The 27,925-nt window shown below is 37.5% G+C and overlaps 3 protein-coding genes across 8 annotated transcripts in view; 2 read left to right on the plus strand and 1 right to left on the minus strand.

Moving 5' to 3' along the window:
* LOC142352235 (nucleoporin p54-like) overlaps positions 1 to 27,925 on the plus strand; it is a 608,913-nt gene that overhangs the window by 294,751 nt on the left and 286,237 nt on the right. The window lies entirely within an intron of this gene.
* LOC142352231 (nephrocystin-1-like) overlaps positions 1 to 27,925 on the minus strand; it is a 181,398-nt gene that overhangs the window by 140,384 nt on the left and 13,089 nt on the right. The window lies entirely within an intron of this gene.
* LOC142351479 (ras-like GTP-binding protein RhoL) lies at positions 341 to 27,140 on the plus strand. 2 transcript variants are annotated; one of them, XM_075403516.1, is made up of 4 exons: positions 341 to 612; positions 3,668 to 4,092; positions 19,005 to 19,101; positions 26,648 to 27,140. In XM_075403516.1, the coding sequence occupies exons 2-4, from the start codon at positions 3,865 to 3,867 to the stop codon at positions 26,998 to 27,000; spliced, it is 678 nt and encodes a 225-aa protein (XP_075259631.1). In that variant the 5' UTR covers positions 341 to 612; positions 3,668 to 3,864; the 3' UTR covers positions 27,001 to 27,140. The 2 variants fall into 2 exon arrangements, with proteins under 2 accessions (XP_075259631.1, XP_075259632.1); XM_075403517.1 differs by having other exon boundaries at positions 3,672 to 4,092.

Here is a 27,925-nt window from a genome sequence, read left to right on the forward strand (position 1 = left end):
GGAGAGGGGATGGGATGGGATGGACGAAGAGCGAAAACAGTTAAATAAAAATATGAAAACAAGTAAGTTTACTTCTTAGAACTGTCAACTGTCACAAAAATTATTATCATCATCAACTGTTTTTCTCCCAAGATGGGCAAATGAATCAACAAACATCTCAGCCCTCCATTTGTCTATACTAACCTATACTAACTATACCAGTTATAAATAAGTTAGTGATTGGTAGTTTGACAGAAGGAAATACTAACTATAGTATGTAAGTCACAATCATAGCAAGGTTGTTGTAATTTAACAATGTGAAATTCGTCCAATTTAATCTGTTTGGTTAGGACAAACATCGTTCATGATTGTCACAAACTCAAGTCAGTAACTTTCGTAGTTTTCGTTACGTTTCAAACAAGTCCTAATCTTTACAATTTTCTCTCTTTCTCTATTTCTCGCAAGAGTTATTAGAACTTAACTAAGTTTAAAGTCAGAGTTTCATACCTTAGGAACATGAACAGCAAATACTTATGTTGGTTATAACTAGTTATAACCAGCAGACTTATTGTTACTACTTATCAGTTTCTGCATTCCTTATTTATCGCTTTTACCCATTTTTACGATCATCCCGTATAGAGAATAAATTTTTCAGTTTGTTATTTTAAGTAAAATGGTTACTACTTTCAATTTCTTGTTAGAGATTTTGTTTCTTTCAAACGTAATTGCAAACTTATGAAAGTTCGGTCGGATCTATTCTGTTCCCCCCCCCCCCCCCCCCCCCAGTGTTTTTTATGACCCCCAGTTGCAAATTTTATGTTGTTATATAGCACGTTTCTATGTAAGAAAATAGCACGTGCGCCTGGGGTTCATAAAAAATTTATGCTCACTAAGCTTGGGGGGGGGGGGCGAAACAGAATAGATCCAAAAGTTCTTTTGAAAACTTTAGTGAAAGATTAAATATGTCGCAAGGCTGAAAAAAAAACAAACTTCTTTCAAAACGGATGTTTAGCAAAAGGGGTAAAAAATTCTTGTAAGGATTTTTTTACTCCTCTTCATCAGCGTAGCAAAAATTTTTCCTCTATAAGTTATGTGATCAACTCATATGGGAAAACATTAAAGCCAAAAGAGATCAGAAACTGAGGCAAAGACATATAATAGAGTCCAAACTCCTGAAACTGCACGACGTTTCTATTTTAAAAAACGGCAGTTTCTCAGTATGCTGTCACAGTCTTCCAAAGCTCCACAGTTTTCTCAATTGCTGAATTATGGAGCGACTGTGCATTTTATTGATTGACAAAATCGGTCTTCCATAGGGGTCTGACGTACAAATTACCACACATAAAAGGCGAGTAATAGTGATTTTACTGAATTATTTGGTAAAATCTTTTTTGCAATCTTAATACATTGCAGAGAGCATTTTAGATGCGACTTCGTGTACACTTTTATCTCTGCGGCCTTTGAATACATACTGACATATAAAGATATTGAAAATGTTGTTTGGAATTTATAATGAAAGGAAAATAAAATCCAATACCCTTCAATGAGAGAAGTAGAACATAGCAACGGCCCGTAAAGTTCTAAATCAACACAATTGGTACACGAATAACAGAGAAATATTGAAATTTTTAAAGTTGATTGTTGAACATTTTCTCGCTCCAACTATTTTTGATGAACAAAAATAAAATTCAAGGTGAAAAATGAACAGTTTTTTGTTATCTTTTAGGAGGAGACGCAAAGTTTTCTGAAAATAGTGTTATTAGAGAGGTTCATCATTTAAATCAAGAATGTTATAAGATCGAAACTTGTTATTTCAAGATGTAATAATAAACAATTTGACTGTTTTCTGGAATAACAAGGGAGTTAGGAAATTAATAAGACGGTTGCCAAATTTCCAAGTTTCTACAATTTTTATTCCTCTTTAAAATTTTTTTTCTTTATAGTGTCGATTTGTAAAGCTTGCAATAGGAAAAAATTAAGCTGACAAAACTAGTCAAAATATTCGCTGGTTAAAAAAGTTTGTGAACACAAGATTATTTGCAATTCAACCTATCTGTGACGTCTTGCTTCAAAACTATTGAACTGCAGCAGAATATTTAGGCGCCCAAGTTCTAGTAATATTATAGAAATTTTGTTCTTTGCATAAAAATGTTTCCATAAAGCTTAATTTCAAGAAATTGTTTGTAATTTTTCAGGTCTTTCTAGCAACTAAATTTGCAAAAGTGAAGAGAAATTTAATTAGAATTTAAGTTGCCTACACGTTGATCAATTTGTCAAAAGAGTTATTTTTAACGCAAACAATTTCATCATACACGCTGTTAATTAAGATAAATAAAGAAAGCTATGGAATACAACTTATGAAGAATTTGCATTGTGATAAACAATTTACATTCCAAAGTGCATAAGAGGCATTGTTGCGGACAGTAGACTGCTACTGAGCTCAAAGTTGTATTAGCTCAACCGAACTGTAATCTTTTTCAAACATGGGTTTTTTTAAAAAAAATGGTTTTCAAATGATGCGGAAAGTTAAAAACTTCCAATATTTTCGTTTTTTTGTTGTTTTCATCGTGAAAAAAATCATTGAGTTGGAAATGCCCGGACCTGAGTCTCGGAGCATTGCGGCGCTGAACCAGCACATTTCAAGAGTAAAGACTTAATTCAGTTCTGAGACATTGCATCTCCGATGCTTATCCTGTATAGTCTGAAAATTACTCAATACCCAAAATTAAGTCTGAGCAGAATGACGTCATACTTTTGTACGGTGAAACTGGTAATCATATAGTAGTATAAACACTATTTATAGATAAACTAGTTTGTAGAAGTTACCACAAAGCCTAATTAGCTTAGTGGTTACGACTTGCTAAGCAAATTAAATGATACAAGTACTCACGCGGATGTTCGAATCGTATATGAAGCAAAGCCTTGTGGGCGGCAGTTAAGCTGAACATATTATTTTTCATGCAGTAAGTTTTTTTTTCAAAAATCAAGACCGGCCCGTGTAAATTGTTACATGAACAGAGTACTGGCCATCCTAAAAAAACAGAATGTCTCCAGACTGTTTCAGCGCTACTTTTCTCTGCCACCAATCTCCGGGTCAAATTCTTTGCTTTTTTAAGCGATTACAATTCATCTAGTTTTCGAGTATCAGATTTTCACCATCTGCACTAGTAATACCAATCGAAGAAATGAAACGTTTTTTTGCGCAGACAAAAAATTGTTCGTTTTTGAGCCAGGCTGATCTCTTCCAACTTTATTGCAAGTCAGAAGCGATTTAGATGAATGCCGTGAAAAATTTGCAATGATACTTCTTATCAAGGAAATTGGAGGAAACGAATATGGACAACATTTTCAGAATTAGCTTATACTCTGCATAAAACGACTTCTAGTCTACAAATATCGGATAAGAGGAATACGTAGGCCACTGATAAGCAAAAACGAGAGAGTAAAATAAATTCTGTAGTTGATGTGAACAGAACTGATGAAAACAAATTGAAACTTAAAACTTATAAAATTGAAGAACTTATAAAAACTTAAAACAAATTGAAACTTAAAACACAAATAAAAGTGAAAAATCGGGAAAAAACGCAAGTTTTTTTTACTTTCATGAAAATCCACGAGTGTAGCAAATTACTTTTTAAGTTTTTCTTTTTGTATTTATTGATTTACGCTTGTTTCTCAATACGGGAAGGAAGTCAATCTGTTTGAACTCAACGCGGTCCTAATTGACCCCAAACTAACCTCAGAGGACAACATCAAGGACTCCCATTCACAAAAGTTGACGACAACTCTAATCTAAAGATTATTTGCTGGCTATTAGAGCACTATTAGTACTACCTATTGGCTGGCATAGAATAATCAGAAAAGTTCCAGTAATTCCTTCAAACCATGTCTGGAGGTCAAGGAGGGGGGAACAGTAAAGATGGGATTAGACAGGTCACTATTTGTGTTGTGGGAAAGAGCGGTGCTGGGAAGACTACTTGCATTGTGAGGTACGTCCGGGGATTCTTTCAAGACAACCTGGATCCGACTGTGTTCGATGACTACAAGTGCAACTTCACAAGTCCTAGGAGCGGAATCCCGTACTCGCTCAAGATCAAAGACACCGCTGGTCAGGTACGAAAGCTGACTATGTTTCCATAAATTAAGACTTGCATATAATAATTGATGCCGTTTTTATCCACCGATACATCCGTTTTTAATTTTGGCATTTTCCCATTTAAAATTTAAGCCTTGAAAATATGTAACCTCTTATTCTCCTCCCCCTCCCCTTGGAAGAAACTTGTTATTTAAATATTTGTGGCCAAATGCTCATTTCTGTACTGATAAGTGTTTGTTTTGCGAAATTAGAGGTGTTTTGTTACAAAAAGTTTACAAATACCACCCTAGTCCAACTCCAACGGTTATCTTGAAAGATCTTGCAAGATTTTTGCCGATGACAGATATCAGTGCGAGAAAGTCAAGATACTAAACAAATCTTAGCACCATGATTTACAGTGGGGGTCGCAGGGTTACCCATTAAGGTTTACCTCTGCAAATTTTCTAGAAATCAGTCGCAGGAGTACCATAGATGGTATGCATTTACACTTTTCTGAGAATTCGTTCACATTTCCGGTGGTATCATAATCAATAAATACGTGCTGGGAAGAATAATCAAAACATCAAACAATCTCACTCTAATAATAGTTATCTAGATTCACCAGTTTGTACCGAATACTGATTCTAAACACCATAAATTGAAGAATCATTTTTATAAATTTTATGACTAGAACCAAATTTGCTCCTGTCTTTGTAATCTGGTAAGTTAAAATTTCTATCTATGAGTCCTAACTAAGTTCAAGATTATAGCTTGAGCGGATTTCAAACACGGCCGATCAGAGTTGAGCTGATTGCGTAGAGTCTGTACCCATCAAACTGTTCTGATTTTCCACCTTCGATTAGTGTAAGGATTTCGTAAAGATGTCGACTGCGATTTTGTCAGTAGGAAATTAATGAATTGAAATACTCACATCTTCCGTCTTGTCTTGAATGAAGTGAAATCTTGTCTCAAATTGTTTGCTCCTCTTGTGCAAGACTGAGTTTTGGCACAATTTGATACTACTCTGGTAGTCCTCTCCAATTGCTATTGGATGTTTCTGTTGGATGCCGTAAACCTCCAGAAGTTGTTTCAGATACAATGCCTCTTCAGCTGCTGCTGCCATGCCATGATATTCTGCTTCTGACGAAGGAAGAGCAACTGTGGCCTGCTGCTTGTCACCCCGGCTGAGTGCTGTGCCACGTCCGTTGAGCATGAAATAATAGCCCGTCATTGATTTTCTGTCATTTAACTCACCAGACCAGTCTGAATCACTTTCCACCACAAAATCATAACTAGCCTCTTTTGTGTAAATTTGAACCTTGAAGTTATCGCAGTTGTTGTTTTCCGGATAGCCAGTGTTGATTGGTAGGTGCATTCATCTGTCTGGACAGAATTTTGACCGTGAACATGATGTCTGGCCTCAGTTGGCCAGATACAAAAGTGATCCAACCAAGTTTCTGTAGATACTTTTGTTCCACTTCGTCTCTGTTGTGTGCTGTCTGGAGTTTCAAATTCAAATCAGCTGGAGTTCTTGAGGGTTTACATTGATCCATTTGAAACCGCTCAAGCCTTGTCTCTATGTAGCGTTCTTGGTCGACTGTGACTTTGCCCTATTATTGTATGATTCTTAGACCCACAAACCAGTGTAGCCTTCATCTGTCTTTTCTGTGACATGTTGATCAAATGTTGACAGTGAAATTACTGTCATGCTTCTTGAAGCTACTATGATATCCTCAACCCAGACCAAGATGAAGATGTGACCCTCTTTCTCTGCCATCGCGAACAAGCAATGATCGTTCCTGCTTCTGGTGAAACCCTGTCTATGTAGAAACTTTGCCAAATCCTTATACCAGTTTTAAGCATCCTTTTGCAAACCATAAATTGGTTTATGCAGTAAAAATACTTCCCTCCATCTGATCGTTGTCTTAGGAACTCCTGTGGCTGTTCCAGATAGACTTCTTTTACTGGTGAGTGCTTAACCCTCTTGACATTAAACTGGTGCCTCACATGGCCCTGCTTTAGTGATAGTTGAAGTAAACTCCTGAATGTCTCTGGCTTAGCGGTAGGCTCAAAAGTCTCAAAGTTGTCCAGTCTTTCCACTTCGTAGCCTGCTTTGTATTTGTCGTCTTAACCACTCGTCTCAATCTCACTTTGTAGAATATTTCCCCGGTATGACGTCCCTTTCTGTGGGTGGTTTCACTAGATTCCAAACGTTGTTATCTTGGAGAGACTTGACCTCCTCCTGCTTCATTACCCGGTAACACTAGTCCCAATCGTCACCTTGCTTGGCTTCGTAGACTGTTTTGGGAACCTCATAGTCAGCCTGTCAGAACAAGAAGGGTCCTGAATTCTCCAAAGCATTGAGGAACATTCCATGCTCGTGTCCTTAGTCTGGGCTCTGCCCTGTCAGTGAGCTCCTGTGCCTCTTCAAAGGAGCCAACTAATACTGATTGTGATAAGTTCTCTGTGTCACTGTCTTCCAGTGACTCCGAGTCTCCGAGACTACCTCATGACGCAGTAGATGAATCATCTAGTGAACTACTCCCTCAAAATCGAAGCAAATCGTCTCAGTTTCGTTTCCTGAGTGTTCAAGCTCTCTGCTTCATGCCAATCGACCTTTAGTACATTAGACGAGCTCTTTTTCTCTTTTTTCCATCGTGTTGATGTTTATAATCTGGATGTCAGATCTCCAGTTACTTTAACCCTTCATCTAGTCAGTCGGGTGTCTCTGTGTTGTCAAGGAGTGAGCTGACTTCGGACTCCTTGATGATCTCATCTCGAACTGCCACCACCTAGCTTGTATTGGGTACGTACACCAGACATTCGTTGTCTCTTTCAGTGTAACCCACAATCTTTTGTTCCAGTGTCATGGGTTCAGGTTTGCTGACGTCTCTGTCCTTTTTCCTCATGAAGAATGTGCAACCAAAAAAAGATAAATTACTAATTGAAAGCTTAGGTTTTATACGTTGCACCAGCTCTGCTGAACTTTTTTTTTCTCCTTGTATCACAACCACGTTTCTGCTCCTTGTTGAGTGAAGAATCACTGCTCCCCAAAATCTTGGGAAGTCCTGAGTCAATGAGCAATCTCAAGCATCGTCGTGTTGGACTTCTTAGCTAACGCATTCTGTTCTGGCATCTCTGGTATGATCTGCTTCTGTAGAATAGCATTTAAGCAGTACATCTTGAATTGATTTGAGAGAAACTCTTTCGCATTGTCTTGCCTCAGCTTCTTGGTCGTCCCCACACTGAGTACAAACTTCTTCAGGCGGGCCAGTGCTTCAATTTTTTGCCTTAAGCAGGTCCACAAACACAAACTTCGTGGTGTAATGGTCTGCAAACACAATGCAGAACCGGAACCCTGACAGTAACTCTAACCTGAAAAGTCCGATCAGTTCTGTGAACAACCTCTCCAGCTTCTCTTCTGTTTGGGTCTGTACCACTCTTCGTACTTGAGTCTTTGTAATCTTGTCCAATGCGTACACATTGCATACATCATCATTTTTCCACACTGTCTCTGATGCACTCCTGATCACATTCGTTCAATTCAATTGACCCATTCGTCTGTGCCACTTCCTTTCACTGTCAAGTTTCACGCTGTTGGGACTCATCTTGAACTCTAGAACGCTGCATGGAAAATAAAACATATTATTTTCTCGTGGTTGTTTTACCTGAGTTCCCTTCTGCAGTTTCATGCAGCTATTTCCTTTCACGAAAGTGAAGCCATGTCCCAACTGCGTGCATCTTGAGACTGATAGGAGGTATGAGGCGAGTTTGCATTGAAAATCTTCTTTTTCAGCACAAGTTGATCCTCACACAGCCTCTGCCCACCACTCTGGAAGCCACTCCGTAGGGATTTTTGACTGCTGATTGAATGAGCACAAGTTCTAGGAGCGCTCCGATGTTTGTTCTTTTGTGATCTTCACAAATACTGTCCACTAGAATGCCTGCTGTCTTCCACTGGGTAAGAGCTACCCAGTATTCCTCGTCTGCCGTAGCCAATGTTGGACCTATCGGCACTGACTCATGTTTGCCTCCATCCCTTTATCTCTTGCATGTCCTGTCTAAGTGGCCTTTCTCACCACATTTGCTGAATTATGTTGTCCTCTTCCTCCTGCAGTCCTTGACAAAGTGTCCGGAGATTGCACTCACAAAGCAGTTTCCTATCTTGCGTCCCTTCTTGAACTGACAGTGCTACTGAACCAATCTGTCCCTTGTGTCTCTGTGCTGTGTTCTCTTGGAAGTTCTGCAGCCTTTTCCTCAGCTCTGTGAAGTTCGTTACCGGGTTGAAGCTTTCTTGCGAAAAAAACTTTTATATTTCCTTGGCAGACCATTGAGGACCAAGGCGTTGGAGAGGGTCTCTGAGACTGCTCCCGTCATCTGACAAAGAAACTCTCCAAATCCTCAGAGTCCTCGAGCTGCAGTCGACAAGCTGTGCCACTAAAATACCACTGTCGGCGTCTCCACACTCTGAATTCTCTCCTGCAAAAGCTTCCAAGCTTTTGATCCATCTCCGATGCCGTCATCTCCCTTACAGTCATGTCTCATCAGCGTGAGGGTTGTTGCATCTAGAGTAAGTGCCACCTCACAATGTTTCCTTGATCTCTGCAACTTCCTGCTCACAAGCATCCTTCACAATCTTGTGGTTCATCTTCTCATCTCTGCTTGTCCATTGGCTAGTGGTGCAGGCTCATTGGGTTGTTCCTCTGTCCAAGTAGTGATTTGTAGAGTCCCTTCGTCTGCATCGTTGCCACAAATCTTGTGCTCCAGATTGGAAAGTCCTGTGCTTCTCCTGTGTAGTTCAACAACTTCACTGTCTGTTGATCGAACGTAGTTTGAGCAGGCAAAACAATTGTGAAGAGAAAAGATACTGAGAAGAAAATATTATGACTGTCAACAACGTTAGTTTTGTTTTAGAAATTAAGTTAATGACTTGCTGGGCCCATAACCTGTTGGGTTAAAGATTTTCGCAAGCGGAAAAAAATCACTTCTAACTGTGTACAAAAATTATTATCTCAATATGAGAGAATAACAAAATGATTTTTTACAGTAGATTTTAGAGATTTACAGGAGGGATCTGATTATAATATCAAGATGTCGATTTGATTTTGGGGATGAAAAAAAGACTCAAAAATCATTTGTATATATAACCATTATCACTGCGAGAAAATCAAGACACTACACAAATCATAGCACAATGATTTACAGTGGGGGGTCGCAAGGGTTACCCATTATGGTTTTTCTCGGCAAATTTCCTAGAAATCAGTCACAAAGCATACCATAAAAAGTATGCACTTACGCTTTTCAAAGAATCTTTTCACATTTCCGGTGGTATCATAATCAATCAAAATGTGCTGGGAAGAATAATCAATACATCAAATAATCTCACTCTAAAACTAGTTATTTAGATTCACCAGTTTGAACCGAATAGTGATTCTAAGAACCATTATTTGACGATTCAATTATGTAAATTTTGTGACTAGAATCAAATATGATCTTGTCTTTGTAATCTGGTAAATTAAACTTTCTTTCTAATAATTCTACTAAGTTCAAGACGATATTTGGATCAAATTTCTAACAATAAACAAGGAAACCCCCAATTTTTTAACATAATGATATAAACTTGTGATGCATGTGATGCTATGCATATTTTAGACAGAGGAATCACTGCTTAACAATGATAATTTGGGAAACAAGCAATATGTGATGGTTTCAGAGAAACATCGAGAAACTTAGAAGTTTTCTTTATTAAAGTTTCAAAGAACCAAAGAAGAACTTACCTGACGAACTTTTTTTCTGTGGTTCACTTTGGTTCACTTTCAAAAAGACCTTTCGAAAACCAAATGAAAAAATTACGGTTAATAAAAACAACAACATGTGCACTAGGTGTAGAGGTAAGCCACACTCTAGTAGACCCTGTCCAGCGCTAAGTAAAAAATGCAACACCTGTGAAAAGGTGGGACACTTCTCAAAAATGTGTAGAAGCAAACCCCAACAAAATTCAGGTAAGTGCAACAAACAGAATAACTTTTGCGAAGAAGAAAATGTTTCCTCAGATCAAGCGTCTCCAGCATCCGAGATGGGAATGTTTTATACTAAAGAACAAATGTTTAGCATGTCTGTGGCATGGGAATATATCTAAATAAATAACTGCAAAGAAAAAATGCATGTAGACACAGGTGCAGATAGCACAGTGATATCATCAAAAATATGGACTGAGCTTGGTAAACCTCAGTTGGATGGTAAGATAAGACATCTTGAAGCTTATGATGGTCATCAATTAACGATTCTGGGATCACTTACTTGTGACATTGAGTGGAACGAAAGCAGGCTCACGCAAAAACAACTTGCAGTTGTGCAGTCTTATAAAGAATTTGGACTACTTGGTAGACCTTCTACCCAAGCACGTTGTGAACAACATCAAAGCCGAGCACCTACCTGCTGTGAAGTGTTACAAAGCTCATGTGAAGCTGAAACCAGGAACATAGCCAATGTTCTGCAAAGCCAGAAAAATACCTCTACCTCTTCAAGACAAGGTCACAGAGAAGCTGGAACAAATGGTCAGCCAAGGCATCCTTCAACCGGTACAGCCAGGAGTCACTAATGCATCTCCAGTGTTGTGGCAGAGAAAGAAGAGTGGAGAAATGAGACTTTGCGTGGACTTGAAAGTGCACATCAATGGCAAGGTCATGGATGATGACTACCCAATACCAGACATGGAGACGATCTTCCACAACCTACATGGGACCTCATACTTTGCCAACATTGACCTCTCAGATGCCTATTATCAAATTGAACTTGACGAAGAAGCAAAAGATATATGCACAATCAACACATCTCGGGGATTGTTCAAGATGTGCCGACTACATCAGGGATTGAAAAACTCTTCTTCAACCTTCCAGAAATGCATCGAATCAACACTCAAAGGAATCAAAGGTGTTGTGATCTTTCAAGACGATGTATTGGTGTATGGAACTACCAAGGAGCAGTTCGACAAGAGAATGCTTGCAGTCAAGAGTCGACTACGTGAGAAAAATTTTACTATTAATGAGACAAAATCTAACTCAAAACCAGTCGATAGCGATAGCTTTTTGGGATACTCCATTTCCAAGGAGGGAATAGCACCAGATCCCAAACATGTTGAAAAAATATAAAATGCAAAAGCACCAACTAACAACAAACAACTCGAATCGTTTGTTGGGCTAGCTAATTTTTACGGAAGAATGACTCCTGATTTTGCAACAAAAATGCTACCCCTAAATAACATGAAAAAAAGCAATTTCTCATGGGGCAAAATGCAACAAAAACCTTTGAAGACATAAAACATGAATTATGTGCCAACCCACTAGTACAGCCATATAGTCTACAAAAAGAAGCAACAGTTACTACTGACGCCTCTGAAAAAGCCATTGGCGGGGTTCTTTCGCAAGAAGGACATCCAGTCATATAAGTATCAATAAAATTGACTCCAACAGAGCAAAACTAGTCGAACATAGAGCGGGAAGCACTGGCAATTGTGTTTGTGGTCACATTACTAAAACAATTCCCTCTTGAAAGACGATTTACTCTACAGACTGAACACAAACCACTCAAATATCTTTTTTCACCAAACGAGAAGATCCCGAAGATAGCATCAGCGAGAATCACAAGATGGGCAATAGCTCTAATGGATTTCCACTATGAGTTGAAGTACCCACCAGTAGAGCAGATACCCCATGCAGAAGATGCAGAAGCTTTGAGCAGAATGGATTTTGACGAAGACGAATTGGACAACGAACGACTGTGCTTCGCAATCAATAACATCTACTTCGCCCACAGTGATTTGATGACCCAAGCAGAAATCAAAACTGAACTTGCAACAAACAGACTCCTCCAGGACATAATGAAACGAATCAAAAGCGGCAATTAGAAACAATGTTCAGAAGCGGAAAAAGGATTCGAACAACAGAAAGGTGCACTTATTTTACATAATGGAATCATCTTCACAGGTGTTGTTCCTTTCATTCCACCCAAACTACGACACTTGGTTTTGGCAAAAGCGCCTGAGACACATCCCGGCAAGAATGCAACTGAGGCATCAGTCATAATGATAGCATGGTGGCCTGAGACTACCCAAGACGTTCAACAATTTGTTAGTAAATGCAAGAATTGTCAATAGAACAGGTCTAGCCTGGGAAAAATAGTCTCTACGTGGCCAGAAACCGACGTTTGGGAACGGCTCCACATGGACTGGGGTTATGTTAAAGACCAAGGCAATATCTTAGTAATTGTTGGGGTTGGCTGGCTCTGGTTGGCTTGAACACATCTTTCATACAGCCCGAAAACTCAGCACGGACTATTCTAGTGAGCGGCATCCAAATTGCAAGACTAGACGAGGACAATGTGAAAACTGAACCAGCAGTGGAGGAGACCTTATCTCAATCAGAACAACAACTTCAGAGCACAGATGTGGAACCTTCACTTCAAGATGAAGCTTCTGCAGCCACATCATCTGCAGAGCACCAACAACCCGAAACCTTAGAGCCTTCACTAGCATCAACAAGAAACAGAAAACAACCCGACAGATTTGGAGAACCTGTACCCACAAACTTGCTTAAAAAAGGAGGGAGGATGTGATGGTTTCAGAGAAACATCAAGAAACTTAGAAGTTTTCTTTATTAAATTTCAAATAACGAAAGAAGAACTTACCTGACGAACTTTATTGCTGTGTCGATAAGTAATGGCCACATAACTAAACTCAATTCTAATTTTGTTTTGGCGCTATCATTATCTTATTGACCTATCAATCATATGTCAGAAGTAAATTCTCCCACCAACAGAAACCTGATTCTAACATCCACCGACCTCCAACTAATGAACTCGATTGTATCCAAGCCATATATGAGTCTCATGAAATGTTGATGAAAATAGAAAATCACCTCCGGGATTCGGAGTTAAGATCTATTCACGTGCCAATCATGTAAAATATTTTTAGCTCATCTAAATTTTCTCTGTATATTTTCGCATAGATAACCACTATAAATACAAGCTAATTTTTGCATATTTTCAGTTCAAAGTTTAAATTAAAATTCAAATTATTGAGTTATTTGACCCGTGTTATTGACCACGACAATGGTGTCAAGACCAGCTACAGACAGACAAATTTTGGATCTACAGAATGCAAAATCAGCTACTGCGTGGATTATGTCTTTTGTGGCGAAATGTCGCGCAGAGAAGAAAGAGGACAAGGTCAACAACGATGGCACTGTACAGGATCTACAGGTAACCAACCTCTTCCTTAGTATGTGCGGTTAAGATGCGATTATTAAACTTAGGAGCATGATGAGTCCTAGGAATTTGATAGACACTCCGTATAAAGACATCAGAATGGCGATTCAAAATTATAATTCTCCTAAAGAGAGAGTAGTAACGGCAGAAAGGGCTAAATTTCTTCTGTCCGTATTACAAGGTGTAAGGGAGTCAGACGACGACTTCCTAGCACGTCTTAGAGAAGAAGCACGCTAGTGTGACTTCGAAAAACTGAAAACAGCGACCAACCCCGAAGAGGAATTTGTAGAAATAAAGTTTATCACAGGTTTGAGGGACCCTGAAGCAAAACTTAGACTACTAGACGGTATTAAAGCAAAGACAGCAATGTCGGTTACTGAAATGACCAAGAACTTACAGTTCAGAAGTCAAGCAGTGGCTTTTGCAAGTTCTTCATCAGTTAATAAGCCCTTTAATGTGAAAGAAGAAGTTGGGTTTACCTTCAAAAAGAACTTTCGAAAATCAAATGAAAAAATTACGGCCAATAAAAACAACAACATGTACACTAGGTGTGGAGGTAGGCCACACTCTAGTAGACCCTGTCCAGCGCTAAGTAAAAAATGCAACTCCTGTGAAAAGGTGGGACACTACTCAAAAATGTGTAGAAGCAAACCCCAACCAAATTCAGGTAAGTACAATAAACAGAATAACTTTTGCGAAGAAGAAAATGTTTCCTCAGATCAAGCATCTCCAGCATCCGAGATGGGAATGTTTTATACTAAAGAACAAATGTTTAGCATGTCTGAGACATGCGAATATATCTCCATAAATAACTGCAAGTAAAAATGCATGTAGACACAGGTGCAGATAGCACAGTGATATCATCAAAAATATGGACTGAGCTTGGTAAACCTCAGTTGGATGGTAAGATAAGACATCTTGAAGCTTATGATGGTCATCAATTAACGCTTCTGGGATCACTTACTTGTGACGTTGAGTGGAACGGAAGCAGGCTCACGCAAAAACAACTTGCAGTTGTGCAGTCTTATAAAGAATTTGGACTACTTCGTAGAGACCTTCTACCCAAGCACGTTGTGAACAACATCAAAGCCGAGCACCTACCTGCTGTGAAGGGTTACAAAGCTCATGTGAAGCTGATACCAGGAACATAGCCAATGTTCTGCAAAGCCAGAAAAAAACCTCTACCTCTTCAAGACAAGGTCACAGAGAAGCTGGAACAAATGGTCAGCCAAGGCATTCTTCAACCGGTACAGCCAGGAGTCACTAATGCATCTCCAGTGTTGTGGCAGAGAAAGAAGAGTGGAGAAATGAGACTTTGCGTGGACTTGAAAGTGCACATCAATGGCAAGGTCATGGATGAGGACTACCCAATACCAGACATGGAGACGATCTTCCACAACCTACATGGGGCCTCATACTTTGCCAAAATTGACCTCTCAGATGCCTATTATCAAATTGAACTTGACGAAGAAGCAAAAGATATATGCACAATCAACACATCTCAGGGATTGTTCAAGATGTGCCGACTACATCAGGGATTGAAAAACTCTTCTTCAACCTTCCAGAAATGCATCGAATCAACACTCAAAGGAATCAAAGGTGTTGTGATCTTTCAAGACGATGTATTGGTGTATGGAACTACCAAGGAGCAGTTCGACAAGAGAATGCTTGCAGTCAAGAGTCGACTACGTGAGAAAAATTTTACTATTGATGAGAAAAAATCTAACTCAAAACCAGTCGATAGCGTTAGCTTTTTGGGATACTCCATTTCCAAGGAGGGAATAGCACCAGATCCCAAACATGTTGAAAAAATAAAAAATGCAAAAGCACCAACTAACAACAAACAACTCGAATCGTTTGTTGCGCTAGCTAATTTTTACGGAAGAATGATTCCTGATTTTGCAACAAAAATGCGACCCCTAAATAACATAAAAAACTATTACTTATGGGGCAAAATTCAACAAAAAGCTTTTGAAGACATGAAAAATGAATTATGTGCTAACCCACTAGTACAGCCATATAGTCTACAAGAAGAAGCAACAGTTACTACTGACGCCTCTGAAAAAGCCATTGGCGGGGTTCTTTTGGCAAGAAGGACATCCAGTCATATAAGTATCAAGAAAATTGACTCCAACAGAGCAAAACTAGTCGAACATAGAGCGGGAAGCACTGGCAATTGTGTTTGTGGTCACATTACTAAAAACAATTCCCTCTTGAAATACGATTTACTCTACAGACTGAACACAAACCACTCAAATATCTCTTTTCACCAGACGAGGAGATCCCGAAGATAGCATCAGCGAGAATCACAAGATGGGCAATAGCTCTAATGGGTTTCCACTATGAGTTGAAGTACGCACCAGTAGGGCAGATAACCCATGCAGAAGATGCAGAAGCTTTGAGCAGAATGGATTTTGATGAAGACGAATCGGACAACGATCGACTGTGCTTCGCAATCAATAACATCTACTTCGCCCACAGTGATTTGATGACCCAAGCAGAAATCAAAACTGAACTACTTGCACTTGCAACAAACATACTCCTCCAGGACATAATGAAACGAATCAAAAGCGGCAATTAGAAACAATGTTCAGAAGCGGAAAAAGGATTCGAACAACAGAAAGGTGCACTTATTTTACATAATGGAATCATCTTCAGAGGTGTTGTTCCTTTCATTCCACCCAAATTACGACACTTGGTTTTGGCAAAAGCGCCTGAGACACATCCCGGCAAGAATGCAACTGAGCCATCAGTCATAATGATAGTATGGTGGCCTGGCATTACCCAAGACGTTCAACACTTTGTTAGTAAATGTAAGAATTGTCAACTGAACAGGCCTAGCCTGGGAAAAACAGTCTCTACGTGGCCAGAAGCCGACGTTTGGGAACGGCTCCACATGGACTGGGGTTATGCTCATGACCAAGGCAATATCTTAGTAATTGTTGACGCGGGTTCTGGTTGGATAGAGGCCTTCCCCGCGGGAAATAGAACATCAGAAACAGTTAAAATATATCTTAGTCAAGTCTTTGCAAGATTCGGAATACCAAAAAATTTAGTTTCTGATAATGGTCCTGAATTTGTAAGTGGTGACCTTAAACAGTGGTGTGAATCACTGCGAATTAAGAAAATAGAATCACCCGTCTATCATCCAAGAGCTAATGGACTAGCTGAAAGAGCAGTTCAGACAGTGAAGCGGTCACTTCAAGCGTGGATTCCCAACCTTAATGTGTCATTTGGAGCATTCCTGCAAAGGGCACTGATGACACATCGCAACACTTCAAAGACGAGGAGCAAAACTCCAGTTGAACTCTTGTTGGGACGCAGAGTGAGACTATCAGCAATAGCAGATTTCGACTTGTGCGAACCCATTCTATTCAAGGCCAACGAAAACACAAAGACAGTTCCTGCTACCTTCATCATCAGGAAGGGCTTGAACACATCTTTCATACAGCCCGAAAACTCAGCACGGACCATTCTAGTGAGCGACAACCAAATTGCGAGACTAGACGAGGACAATGTGAAAACTGAACCAGCAGTGGAGGAGACCATATCTCAATCAGAACTACAACCTCAGAACACAGATGTGGGACCTTCACATCAAGATGAAGCTTCTGCAGCCACATCATCTGCAGAGCACCAACAACCCGAAACCTCAGAGCCTGCACGAACATCAACCAGGAACAGAAAACAACCTGACAGATTTGGAGAACCTATACCCACAAACTTGCTTAAAAAAGGAGGGAGGATGTGATGGTTTCAATGAAACATCAAGAAACTTAGAAGTTTTATTAAAGTTTCAAAGAACGAAAGAAGAACTTACCTGACGAACTTTATTGCTGTGTCGATAAGTAATGGCTACAAAACTAAACTCAATTCTAATTTTGTTTTGGCGCTATCATTATCTTATTGACCTATCAATCATATGTCAGAAGTAAATTCTCCCACCAACAGAAACCTGATTCTAACATCCACCGACCTCCAACTAATGAACTCGATTGTACCCAAGCCATATATGATTCTCATGAAATGTTGATGAAAATAGAATATCACCTCCGGGATTCGGAGTTAAGATCTATTCACGGGCCAGTCATGTAAAATATTTTTTAGCTAATCTAAATTTTCTCTGTATACTTTCGCATAGATAACAACTATAAATACAAGCTATTTTTTGTATATTTTCAGTTCAAAATTTAAATTAAAATTCAACTTATTGAATTCTTTGACCCGTGTTATCGACCACGACAATAAATACTACTAGAGATATTACTTGATCCAATACTGTTCAATCATTGTGTTGACGATGCCCATAAGAAATCCAACTACCGGGTCTAGGAAATAAACCCCCACAAAAAATCAAATAGATACAAACATTTTAGATAGGAAACATAAACGCGCGGAAATGAACCCCACGGAAATTAACACCACGGACATAAACCCCCATTTTAAAATCGTATTTTAGACGTGTTCGCTTGTGATAGTTGCATATCAAACCTATTGAGCAGCTAAAACATCGTCAGGGCCAGCGAGCTATGATCAAACGGGCTAAATCGACTGCCCGTAAACAATCAAATGCGTGTATTTTTCATTGGTGTTTATTTTCTACCTAAATTGTCTTTTCCGTGGTTTTTTCCCAAAACCCCATCTAACATTTACTGTAGTACGCAGATGACACCTTCGCACTCGACAGAGGCTGAAGATTGACTGGAGTATAAAATTTTGCAGCATTGTATTTTGAATTTGTTCGATTACATTAAACTCCACTTATTTAAAGTTAAAATCTGATCAAAACAGAACTCTCACTTTCTGGAAAACATGATACGCAAAAGCAAAGTACAATAAGTAACAGATTGATGGATGAAGTAAACGAAGTCGATTGTAAGTTTTTATAAATTTTTTGTTTGTTTGTTTTTTTGTTTATAAATCTTATTCAGATCGAGAACAAAGATAGTAAATGTAAAAAGCAGACGAAAAATTTTCAATTTTAAGTTCAGATGTTTATTTTTACATTTCTCTGAAAATATATCTGATTAAATAGAAAATCAAAGAAAACAAATCTGTATAAACCAAAGTTTTGCCTTGTTTTTGAATTGACTAAATAGCATCAAAATGACTACAAGGAACTATGAAATTAAAACGAAATCATTGACGCCTACTATTGGCTACGGTATTTATTTGAATGGAAATAAGACGAGGTAATGCCTTATCAAGCTGATTCAAACCAAGTTTGGATAATACTGATAGCAGAAACTTTTTATAAAACACATTACTACATTACTGGTTAAAAAATACTGCATGGGCATTGTGGGGGAATTGCGAGGTAGGCGAGGAGGCGAGGGTTAAAATTTTAGGCATCGAGGTCCCATAAAGAATAGATTCAAATACGGTTGAGGGTGTTTCTTTAAGTTTTTAAACAAGTTCATGTATTCACCCAATTGATTATCAGAAACATTTCTATTTGTAACTACAGCCCCCCCTCCCCCCCCCCCCCCCCCACACACACACACACACACAGTACGTTGTGCAACCCCCAGTTACTGAGCACGTGTCATTCCATAGTAAATTATTATGTAAAAATATGGCACGTGCGTCTGGGGGTTGCGAATAACATGCACCCACTAAGCTGGGGGAGAGGGAAGGGAAAAGGGAACGGAAAAGATCCACGTATCACTTAGGCAACGTGTTTTAGATGGAATACAAAGACATCAGACTTCTCAGCTACAGGGAAGCAAATGCCATTCTGCTCTGCTACGGAATCAACGATAAGAACTCTCTCGATGATATTCGTAAGTATTAATAATTACGTTATTTAATTACTATTACCGCCGAAGCCGGCAACTGATTTTCTTAAGGCGGCCTTTGGTAACTGTTTTCATTCCACCCTAAGCAAAGGTTTTTGTCTTATTTATCATGAACAAACAGTCAAGATGTGTATTGTAGCAGGTATAAACAGGGGCATCTAAGCGCGGAGTCATTGCATTTTCTGTTCCAAAAATTTTGAGCCTGTATTAGGTCAAATTTTGAAGTTATTGAGGACACTTTCTTCGAATATTCGAATAATTTTGGGTTGAAAGCCACGGCCTTTTTCAAAAAAATTTAATTGTAAAAGTTTCACATTGCCCAAATAAAATTTTGGGAGAATATTTCTGGTACCAACTTAGTATAGAATTATCAGGAGCACATGGAATCCCGTACCGAACTCCAAGTGTAAATCAGTACTGGGCAATTGTAAATGCAAGTCTCCCATGTAATATATTTTACTCGCTTTCTCGCTGGAAATTTGTTTCTTTCAAGCGTATATTAACGGCGCAAAAGGCAAACAAGCAATAGTCACGGTTGCGCAGGAAGGAGAACGAACGTCTAGGGAGCGCGAGATAGTGGGTTCGATCACCGTACTAAACTTTGTTTTTGCACTTTGCCCAAGTCTGGCCATTGTAAGATCAGACTGAACGCAAGTCTGACTACTCAAAAAAGTGACAAGAATCAGTCTAAGATTCAGTAATGATGAGGAATTGCATTTATACTGGCCCAGTACTGAAGAGCACTTGGAGCTAGGTACGTGATATCAGATAAAATAATTCAGCTCGGTGACTTGATGTCAACAAAAGGGAGCAAAAAATTTGACAACTTTGAATTCAATTGCAGCCTCCAAATTGTTATCAGATAGGAACCCGCACGGAACCTGCACTGATACAAGTTGCTTGCTAATTGATCGTTGTATTCCTTTAACAAATCAAATTGGCGACAGCTTATTTAAACTCAATCATGTTCTCTGTTCATTGGCATTTTAAAAACCCGTGTAGCGACACCTGGTTATAACTCGACACCTGGATATTTTTCTCGACCGCTTTGAGTCAAAATTATCCCTCAAACGAAACAAAAAAAGAAACTTAAAGGTTTAAGTGTTGCGAAAACAAAATCTTCACAACGAGATGTAAAAACTGTTTAAAGGTATGCGTATATTCTTCAGCAAGAAACTAAGAGACGCGGTCAACACTTTTTGCAGTAATTTTTTCAACAAAATGCTCTCCTGCTGTACGATAATTATTCGAATAGCTAATCCTGTTCATAAAATTACTACGATTGCTGAAATCAGAAAAAAAACTGACAGAAATTAAAAGACACTGGAGAAAAAAAATAAATTTCTTAAAAAAGATCTTTTACCGAACCTAAAATGTTTAATGGTTCAGGTATTACTTGCGAGCATCAGAACGTTAAAACACAATTTCGATTTCATTTCAGACAGGTAACTATATAAGAGTTGTTCTCTGTTATTGTTTCTCCCGTTAACACCAAACAGGCAGAACTATGCGAAATTGCAGCTCGGTTGACTAAATTAGGCAGGCTGGCAGTGGAATTCTTCATAAAATTTTCTCGCAAGTGTCACCTTAAACCAGACCACTGTCCAATTAAATTTAAAGTTGTTCATGTTAGACCACGTTTCAAAAATGAACAAAAAAGTGAAAGCAAAAACAATCGAAATAATTCTGTAACTCCAATACATTCAAATAATTCTTAGCGCCGTCTCTGTGACCAATAGCAGACGTTTTTTGTTCCGCAAAAAACAAGTCAGCAACAAATGCCGTTCTACATTATTACCCAATGCCATTATACCCAATTCACATTGATATTTTCGTTCCATAAGCCGAGTACTAATTAGCAGGAAATAGCTCTAACACGTATGATTTAAAAAGCGGATAATTTAATCTCATGTTTGGTTGTGATAGATTCACATCAAGTCCCACGGGCCGCTGAGGCATGGCAATGACCATTAAGAATCTTAAAACAAACCGGTAATAGCGACTGCTAATTTGTTGTCGGATTATTAAACGAAAATATCAAAGTACATTGGGTATAATGGCATTGGGTATATTCGCATTGGGTATAATGGCATTGGGTATAATGGCATTGGGTATAATGGCATTGGGTCAAAATGTCCTGACACCGTTGAAACCATTTCCGACAATTCAAAACAAAGTAAAGGTATTTAACACTTGCAAGTTTCGAATTTTTCCTTAATTTTTCCTAGGATTTAATTTTATGGATATGAGGAAAAAAAATTCAAAAATTGTCAAGCGATTGTTTAAATTGTTTTTGGTTCAAACTCAGAACAGAGAGTAAAACTAAATGGTAATGGTACTTTTTTCGATGCCGTTGTTTTTGTGGCGTACCACAAGAAATTTGTTTAGGGCCTCTAATTGTTTTTTACTATTGGACATGTCTTCTGCCAAATTTTTTTGAACAAAAACATGCAACATTTCTACGAAAAACTTAAAGGGACATTGATGTATTTTCTGCTAATATTTATGAAAAGGCAAGAGACATTCTCATTATGACATAACTACTTCTACTAAGAACTTATTATAGAAAAAGTTCCACTGGTAAAATATTATGATAAAATTTAGTAAGACAACCACCGCTCAGCAAAACTCAGCAGAACAGAACCGATCAAACTTTTACAAACAGATTGGCAAAATGAGCTTCATTGTGAATCTGAAAGACCTTCATTGTAAAAACAATTGGAACAAGTCGGCACAAGATAGTTAGTTATTAAGAACGATAAATTAATTATGAAAAAACTGGCAAGTTTTATTTTTCAGAAAGCAAACAAACTTTGGTGAAATTGTGTAATACAAGCTCTTAAAATTAGTAATTGTTTTTAAGGAAAACATAGAAGCTGTTTTCTATTAGACGGACTTCCAAAAATCGATTTAGCTGATTGTAATGGCAGGCTGAACTCAATACTGTATCTTTCTTGAACCAGATTTTACACAGATCTAGAATGGGAACTGAATAGGAGGACTATGTTAGTGTTCAATTGCAAACGGCTTGAATACACATCAATTTTGTTGTTTCTTAAATGGGGGATTACTTTCGGTTTGTCAAATTATTTTTCAGACAAATGTGTGTGTCATATGTGAAAAACTTAAGCAGTTCCTGATAAACGTGAAGTAAAGTTCTGGGAACTCTAATTGAATAAAAACTCAAAGCCGCGAGCGCTGGCCCAGTAGTGCCAAGGGTTTTTAAGAACAGCATTATGTGGTTTAAAGTTTTTTTTGATGTTTCATTACATAGTTGAAAATTGATGAAGCACAATTGAGCTATTTGAAACTAAGAAAAAGTGCTTTTTTCTGTTTCGAAGAAATAAATGTTTTTACGATTCAAATAACCGTGCATGCTGTTTGTTTCACCATTTAAGAATCAGTTAATCTAATTTGAAGTGCTCTACTTTTGCTATTTGTTCCTGTAAATAGATTTCGTACAAGCTTTCCTAGAGAGCGCAAACTTTCCATTTGAGTCTCCTTAGTAAAAGAACACATTTACAAAAGTATTGATTGTATTTTTCATTTTTGACGTTTTTACGGATTCGTTTAAAGGTGCACTGTCCTAGAAAGCAAAATCGAAAAATGAGTCAGATAGCTTGCTTATTTTGCTGGCGTACTTAATGACACACAGATCTCTCTATATTTCAATCATCTCTGTACAATTTTCTCTAACTGATTAATTATTATCTGATTAATTATCTCCAACTAAAAACAGATTCATTCCATTTTGAACTATTTTCATCACTTGAATGAATTTCAGCTATTGAAATAGGCAAGTTACTTAATTTATTTCTAAAGAAAAATCTACTCTAACACTTTTTCATATTATCAGTGGACATATCAAAGCTTAGAATTAATTATCAGATGTTTAACTCTTAGATCATTACGTCGCCAAAAGTGCATAATTAGAAATTTTCGCCTTAAGTGGACATTTGTGACATTCTGTGGCCACAATTATCCACATTTTGTCTAAAATTTGAATCGTGATTAATTGCAACAGAGAGGAGGCGCTGACTCGAGTTACAAAATTCCGAAGCAATTATAGACATTTAACGTAAGCAATGTTCACGAACGGTTACAGAGTGACTTTTCACCGAAACATTACCATCCTTTTGACATTATTATGTCACTTAAGTGTTCTTCAGTAACTTGTACTAGTCAGAACAATTAAATTAATAAAACTGATTAAGATAAACATAGCCGGCAGATTGCCGGAAAATAGCCGCGATAGACGCTCGTGGCCTTAAATGAATTGAAACACCTAAAGAAATAAGATAGACAGGTGCAAAATTAAAAGAAACTTTCTAAATTTTGCGGCAATAAGATGTTCAAAACCATTTTTTGGTCTGTGGTGTTCTGCCATATAACCCACATGCAAGACCTAAAAAGTTTTGTTGGCCAGTAAAGATAGTTAAACTCAGAAATGGCAAAACAATTTTAAATTAAAAAACAATTAAAAATTTTAACCAAATAATGCTAAAATTCGTGATTTTAACATCTTCAGAACTGTTTCATTTTCTCCAGAAACTATAAAGTATTTTTTATTTCAAACCTTAAATAGTTTCACTGGCTCATAAAGGTCAATAAATTTGGAACAACAATTTTCAGAAATATTGAAAAAAAACAATTAATTTTTATCAAAATATTACAAAAACTCATGTTATTAAAAATTGATAACCAATCCATTACCTCTAGAAAAATGTGTAGTTACTTATTCATTGCCACTACAAACTATGCAGTAACCTAGTATTCAACCGCAGAGGAAATTCCGTGGCCTTTGATGATTGAAAAACCTAAAAAATGAAAACCACTTTCAAAAAAACTTGCAAGTTTCATCAAAAAATTGCAAAAACTCGTGATGTTAAAATGTTCAAAAACCCTTCCATTAACACTAGAAACAATGCAGTAACCTATTATTAAACCCTGAAGCAGGTTTCTCTAAACCTAGGGCCAAAAAAGCTCAAAAAATGACAAAAAAAAATTTAAAAACTTATTAAAACTTTTAAATTAAAAAAATTAGTATGAAGTTGCGTGTTTATATTTGGAGTACCAAAACATATAGCTCTCAAAACGGTCAAGGAAAATATTTATGCCTTGGAAAAAAAATTTTATCAACGTTTACTAACGTCAATTTTAGACTGGTCCTACAAAAAATTTGAAAAAATGGCGAAAAAATTTGAAAAATGGCGAAAACTCCTAAAAAGGCCTTTTAACCTTAAATCACGGCCTTCCCAGTAGCTTCGCCACTCTAAGCAATTGAAAGACTATTAAACGCGTCTAAGGGCCTCTAATGAAAGTTGATGCCCGCTGAGCTCTACCTGTTTATCCCGTTCTGAAAGCTCAAAGTCATGAAAAGTGTGAAAACATCTTACAAAAATAAAAAAACAAAGCAGGACAAGTCCTGAAATACAATTCAAAGAATTGAATGAAAAACTTGAAAGTTCTCTACCTGACCAGCAGATCAATTGAACAAAGCCAGCCAAAACACAAAAAAATTCATCTAAAAAAATTGAGAAATTAAACCAATCAAACAAACTATACAAAAATATACTCATTACTAAAACTCTTGAAGCTTTTACCCCTTAGGCAAAATTCATCCCTTTAAAAATACCTATTTTAAGAATATGATCAAGATCAAGTTTTGTTTTTAAAATCAAACCATTATTATATCTTCATGGCCTGAAAAAATTCATTGGCCCTGGAAGATCGATTAACTCAAGAATGACAGAAAAATTTAAAAAAGGAAATCAATTGCAAACTTCAATGAAATTTTGCTGAAAATTATGATATTAAAATCTTCAGAATCATTTCTGAGTATCTAGAGGCTATCCATTAACCCGATTCCAGGCATTCAAATTCATTGGTTCAAAGATTGAAAGGCAATAACTTTCAGAAAAAATCTCAAATTTCAAAAAATAGAAATTCGTTCTATTAAAATGTTGAAAATTGTTCAATTGCCAACTAGCAGCTATCTAATAACATATCATCACACCCTGGATGAGGTTAGCTGGCTACTGAGGCAAGGAAAACTGAATATAAGACAAATGTTTTGAAAAAACTTGAAAAAATTGCAAAATATATCAAAAAAATTTCAAAAATTCGGAAAGCAAAATTGTTGATAACAAAACCATTGAAGCCAATAACCATGCAATAACTTTTTATCAGACCGTGGAATAGGTTTTCTGCCACTTGAGAATGGAAAATTATCAAAAATTGACAAAAACTTTAGGAAACCTTGAAAAAATTGCAAACTTTTTATTTTATAAATGCCAAACTTCGAGACATTAAAATGTTGAAAACCAATCTATTGTTACTACAAACCATGCAGTGCTTTATTGTCAAGCCACAGAGGACATTTCCTGTCCCCTGAAGCTGGAAAAACTCACAAAATGACAAAATTTTCAAAAAACCTTGAAAAAAATTGCAAAAATTAGTATCATTTTGCATGTTTGTATTCGTAGTACCAAAAAACATATAGTTCATAAAATGGTCATAACAAGTTATTTTGACTCGCAAAAGGCCTTCATCATTTTTCAAAAACTTCAACGTAAGACTTAAACAAAAAGAAATAAAAAAAATCACACAAAAAACATGCAAAATTGCAACATTTAGCCCAAAAACTCCTAAAAATAACCTTTTAACCTTCAATTAAGGCCATACCAGCAGCTGCACCACTCTAAGCACTTGAAGAACTACTGAAGCTCACTTTGGGCCTCTAATGAAACTTAATGCCCGCTGGGCTTTACCTGTTTATCTGGTTTTGAAAGATCAAAGTCATTAAAAAATGTGTGAACACATCTTAAAAAAAAAAAACACAGTGCCCCAATACAATTCAAATTCTTTGAATTGTAAAAAAGACAGAGCACGAATACAATCCAATTCTTGGATTGTAAAGAAACCACGATGTCCACAATAATAGCCGCTATCGCTTCGCGGCTATTAAACAAATTACAAACGGAGAATTAGTGTTCGGTCGAATAAATTCATTCATGTGTCAATAAATGTGATAGCAATAAAAGGACTATAGTGACAAAATTTTGTCACAATTATCCACGATTGCAAAAAATTACGCATTGTGGATAATTGTGACTGATATATCCATTTTTGAGCGAAATGGAACTAGTTTCTCCTACTCTCAGTGCTGTCCACACATGCTTATAAGCCTGATCTTAAAGCACAGGCGCGGTTAATGCTTACAAAATCGCTTATATTTACTCGACAAAATTGTACGTTTGGCGACGTAATGGTTAGAAATTTGTTTTAAATTGTTAAAAGTTATGAAACTATTTTTTTTCAGTTATGTTGATGCCTGCTGTCTATAACTATATGCACAAAACTGAGTTGAGAAATCACCCCTTTTTCCAAACATTTCTAATACATTTACATCCGTCGTTGATACAACAAGGTTGCCTGATTAAGAGCCAACTCCGCTAGCACCGATTTGAATTATTTTTATCGGGCTGACAAGGCCGTTCCCAATTTTATTCACATCAGTGAGGTAATTTAGGTCGCGACTGGTACCCGGAACTAAATCAATATGCGACGAATGCACTCAAAGTTCCAATAACTCTAGCAGCGCTCAAATGTGACCTCAGACTGGAATACACAACCCCGGAAGACCAGTCCAAACTAATTTCCACAAAAGAGGGAAAAGCCTTGGCCAAAGAGATCGGTGCCCAGTACGTAGAATGTTCTTCGAAAAGCGATTCTATAGGAGTTGATAGCGCTTTTGTCAAAATCCTGACATTGCTTGAAACCCCCAACAACCGGCGTTCTCAAGAAGAGTCATCGTCCAATCCAATAGTCGCATTTTTTGCCTCAATAAGGCGATTCTTCCAGTCCAGAATGACCCGCAGCTAGAAATTAATTGTCAACTACTTTTCAATAAATATTTTGTCCTTGACTATAATTTCCCAGACAAATTCTTTTTATTATTTGTTCAATAGCTCGATGATATTTAATGTACCAATTAACACTTGAATTAAAAAACTTTGTGACAAGTTTTGTTGTTAGAGTTGAAACGAAACAAGCAGACTTTTGACCCGATCAATTTCAAAATTATTATCTAGAAATTTTTATTCTACTTTTGATGAGAAGCTTACATCATAGCTAGCGTGCCGGAATCAAAGTATTAGTAATGGTTTTGTGTAGCGTTATGTCGAATTACGACAAAGTAGGCCGTGACTCTGTACAGGGTTCAATTGTGCCGTCGCTATAAAAATAACTGCGTTTTTAACTTCACCAAAAAAGTGTTCTTAAATTTTAACAAAAAAAAATTATATCGAAAACGAACACAACGTTCAAGGGGTAAGGTACCAGACTCAAAAGGTTAATTCCAGGCCTTGGTTCAATGTGGGTTTTTGCGAACCCTTTGTCGAAACAGTTACATTTTTTCTTCAATCAGAAAAAATGGCATCAGAAAATGGTCCGTCTCAGCTGCGTTTAACTTTGTAGAGCCGAGCAAAATTGAGCAGAACTAGTCAAGAGTTATGTTGTTTTAATGCTATTACGGACCAAATTTTCGTGTTCCAAAAAATTCAAGAACTCAGAACTTGGAAAAAGTCCTACCTAGGTGAGCTAAGTTGCTGTACCATAAATAGCCATCTTCTGATTAGTTGGTCTTCTAAGTATTTATTCAGGCTAACAAAGTACGACTTGGATGCAAAACTGGCTTCTCTGACAAATGAAAAAATTAATCAAGCAAGCAGGTGGAAGTGAAAAATTTTCACTTGGGCTGCAAAACGTTTTAAGCTTGTTTTCCTGCTGTAGTTTTTTAGTAAACACC

Source organism: Convolutriloba macropyga, chromosome 13 (assembly GCF_964194025.1).
Source record: "Convolutriloba macropyga chromosome 13, txConMacr16.3, whole genome shotgun sequence".
Classification (NCBI taxonomy): Eukaryota; Metazoa; Xenacoelomorpha; order Acoela; family Convolutidae; genus Convolutriloba; species Convolutriloba macropyga.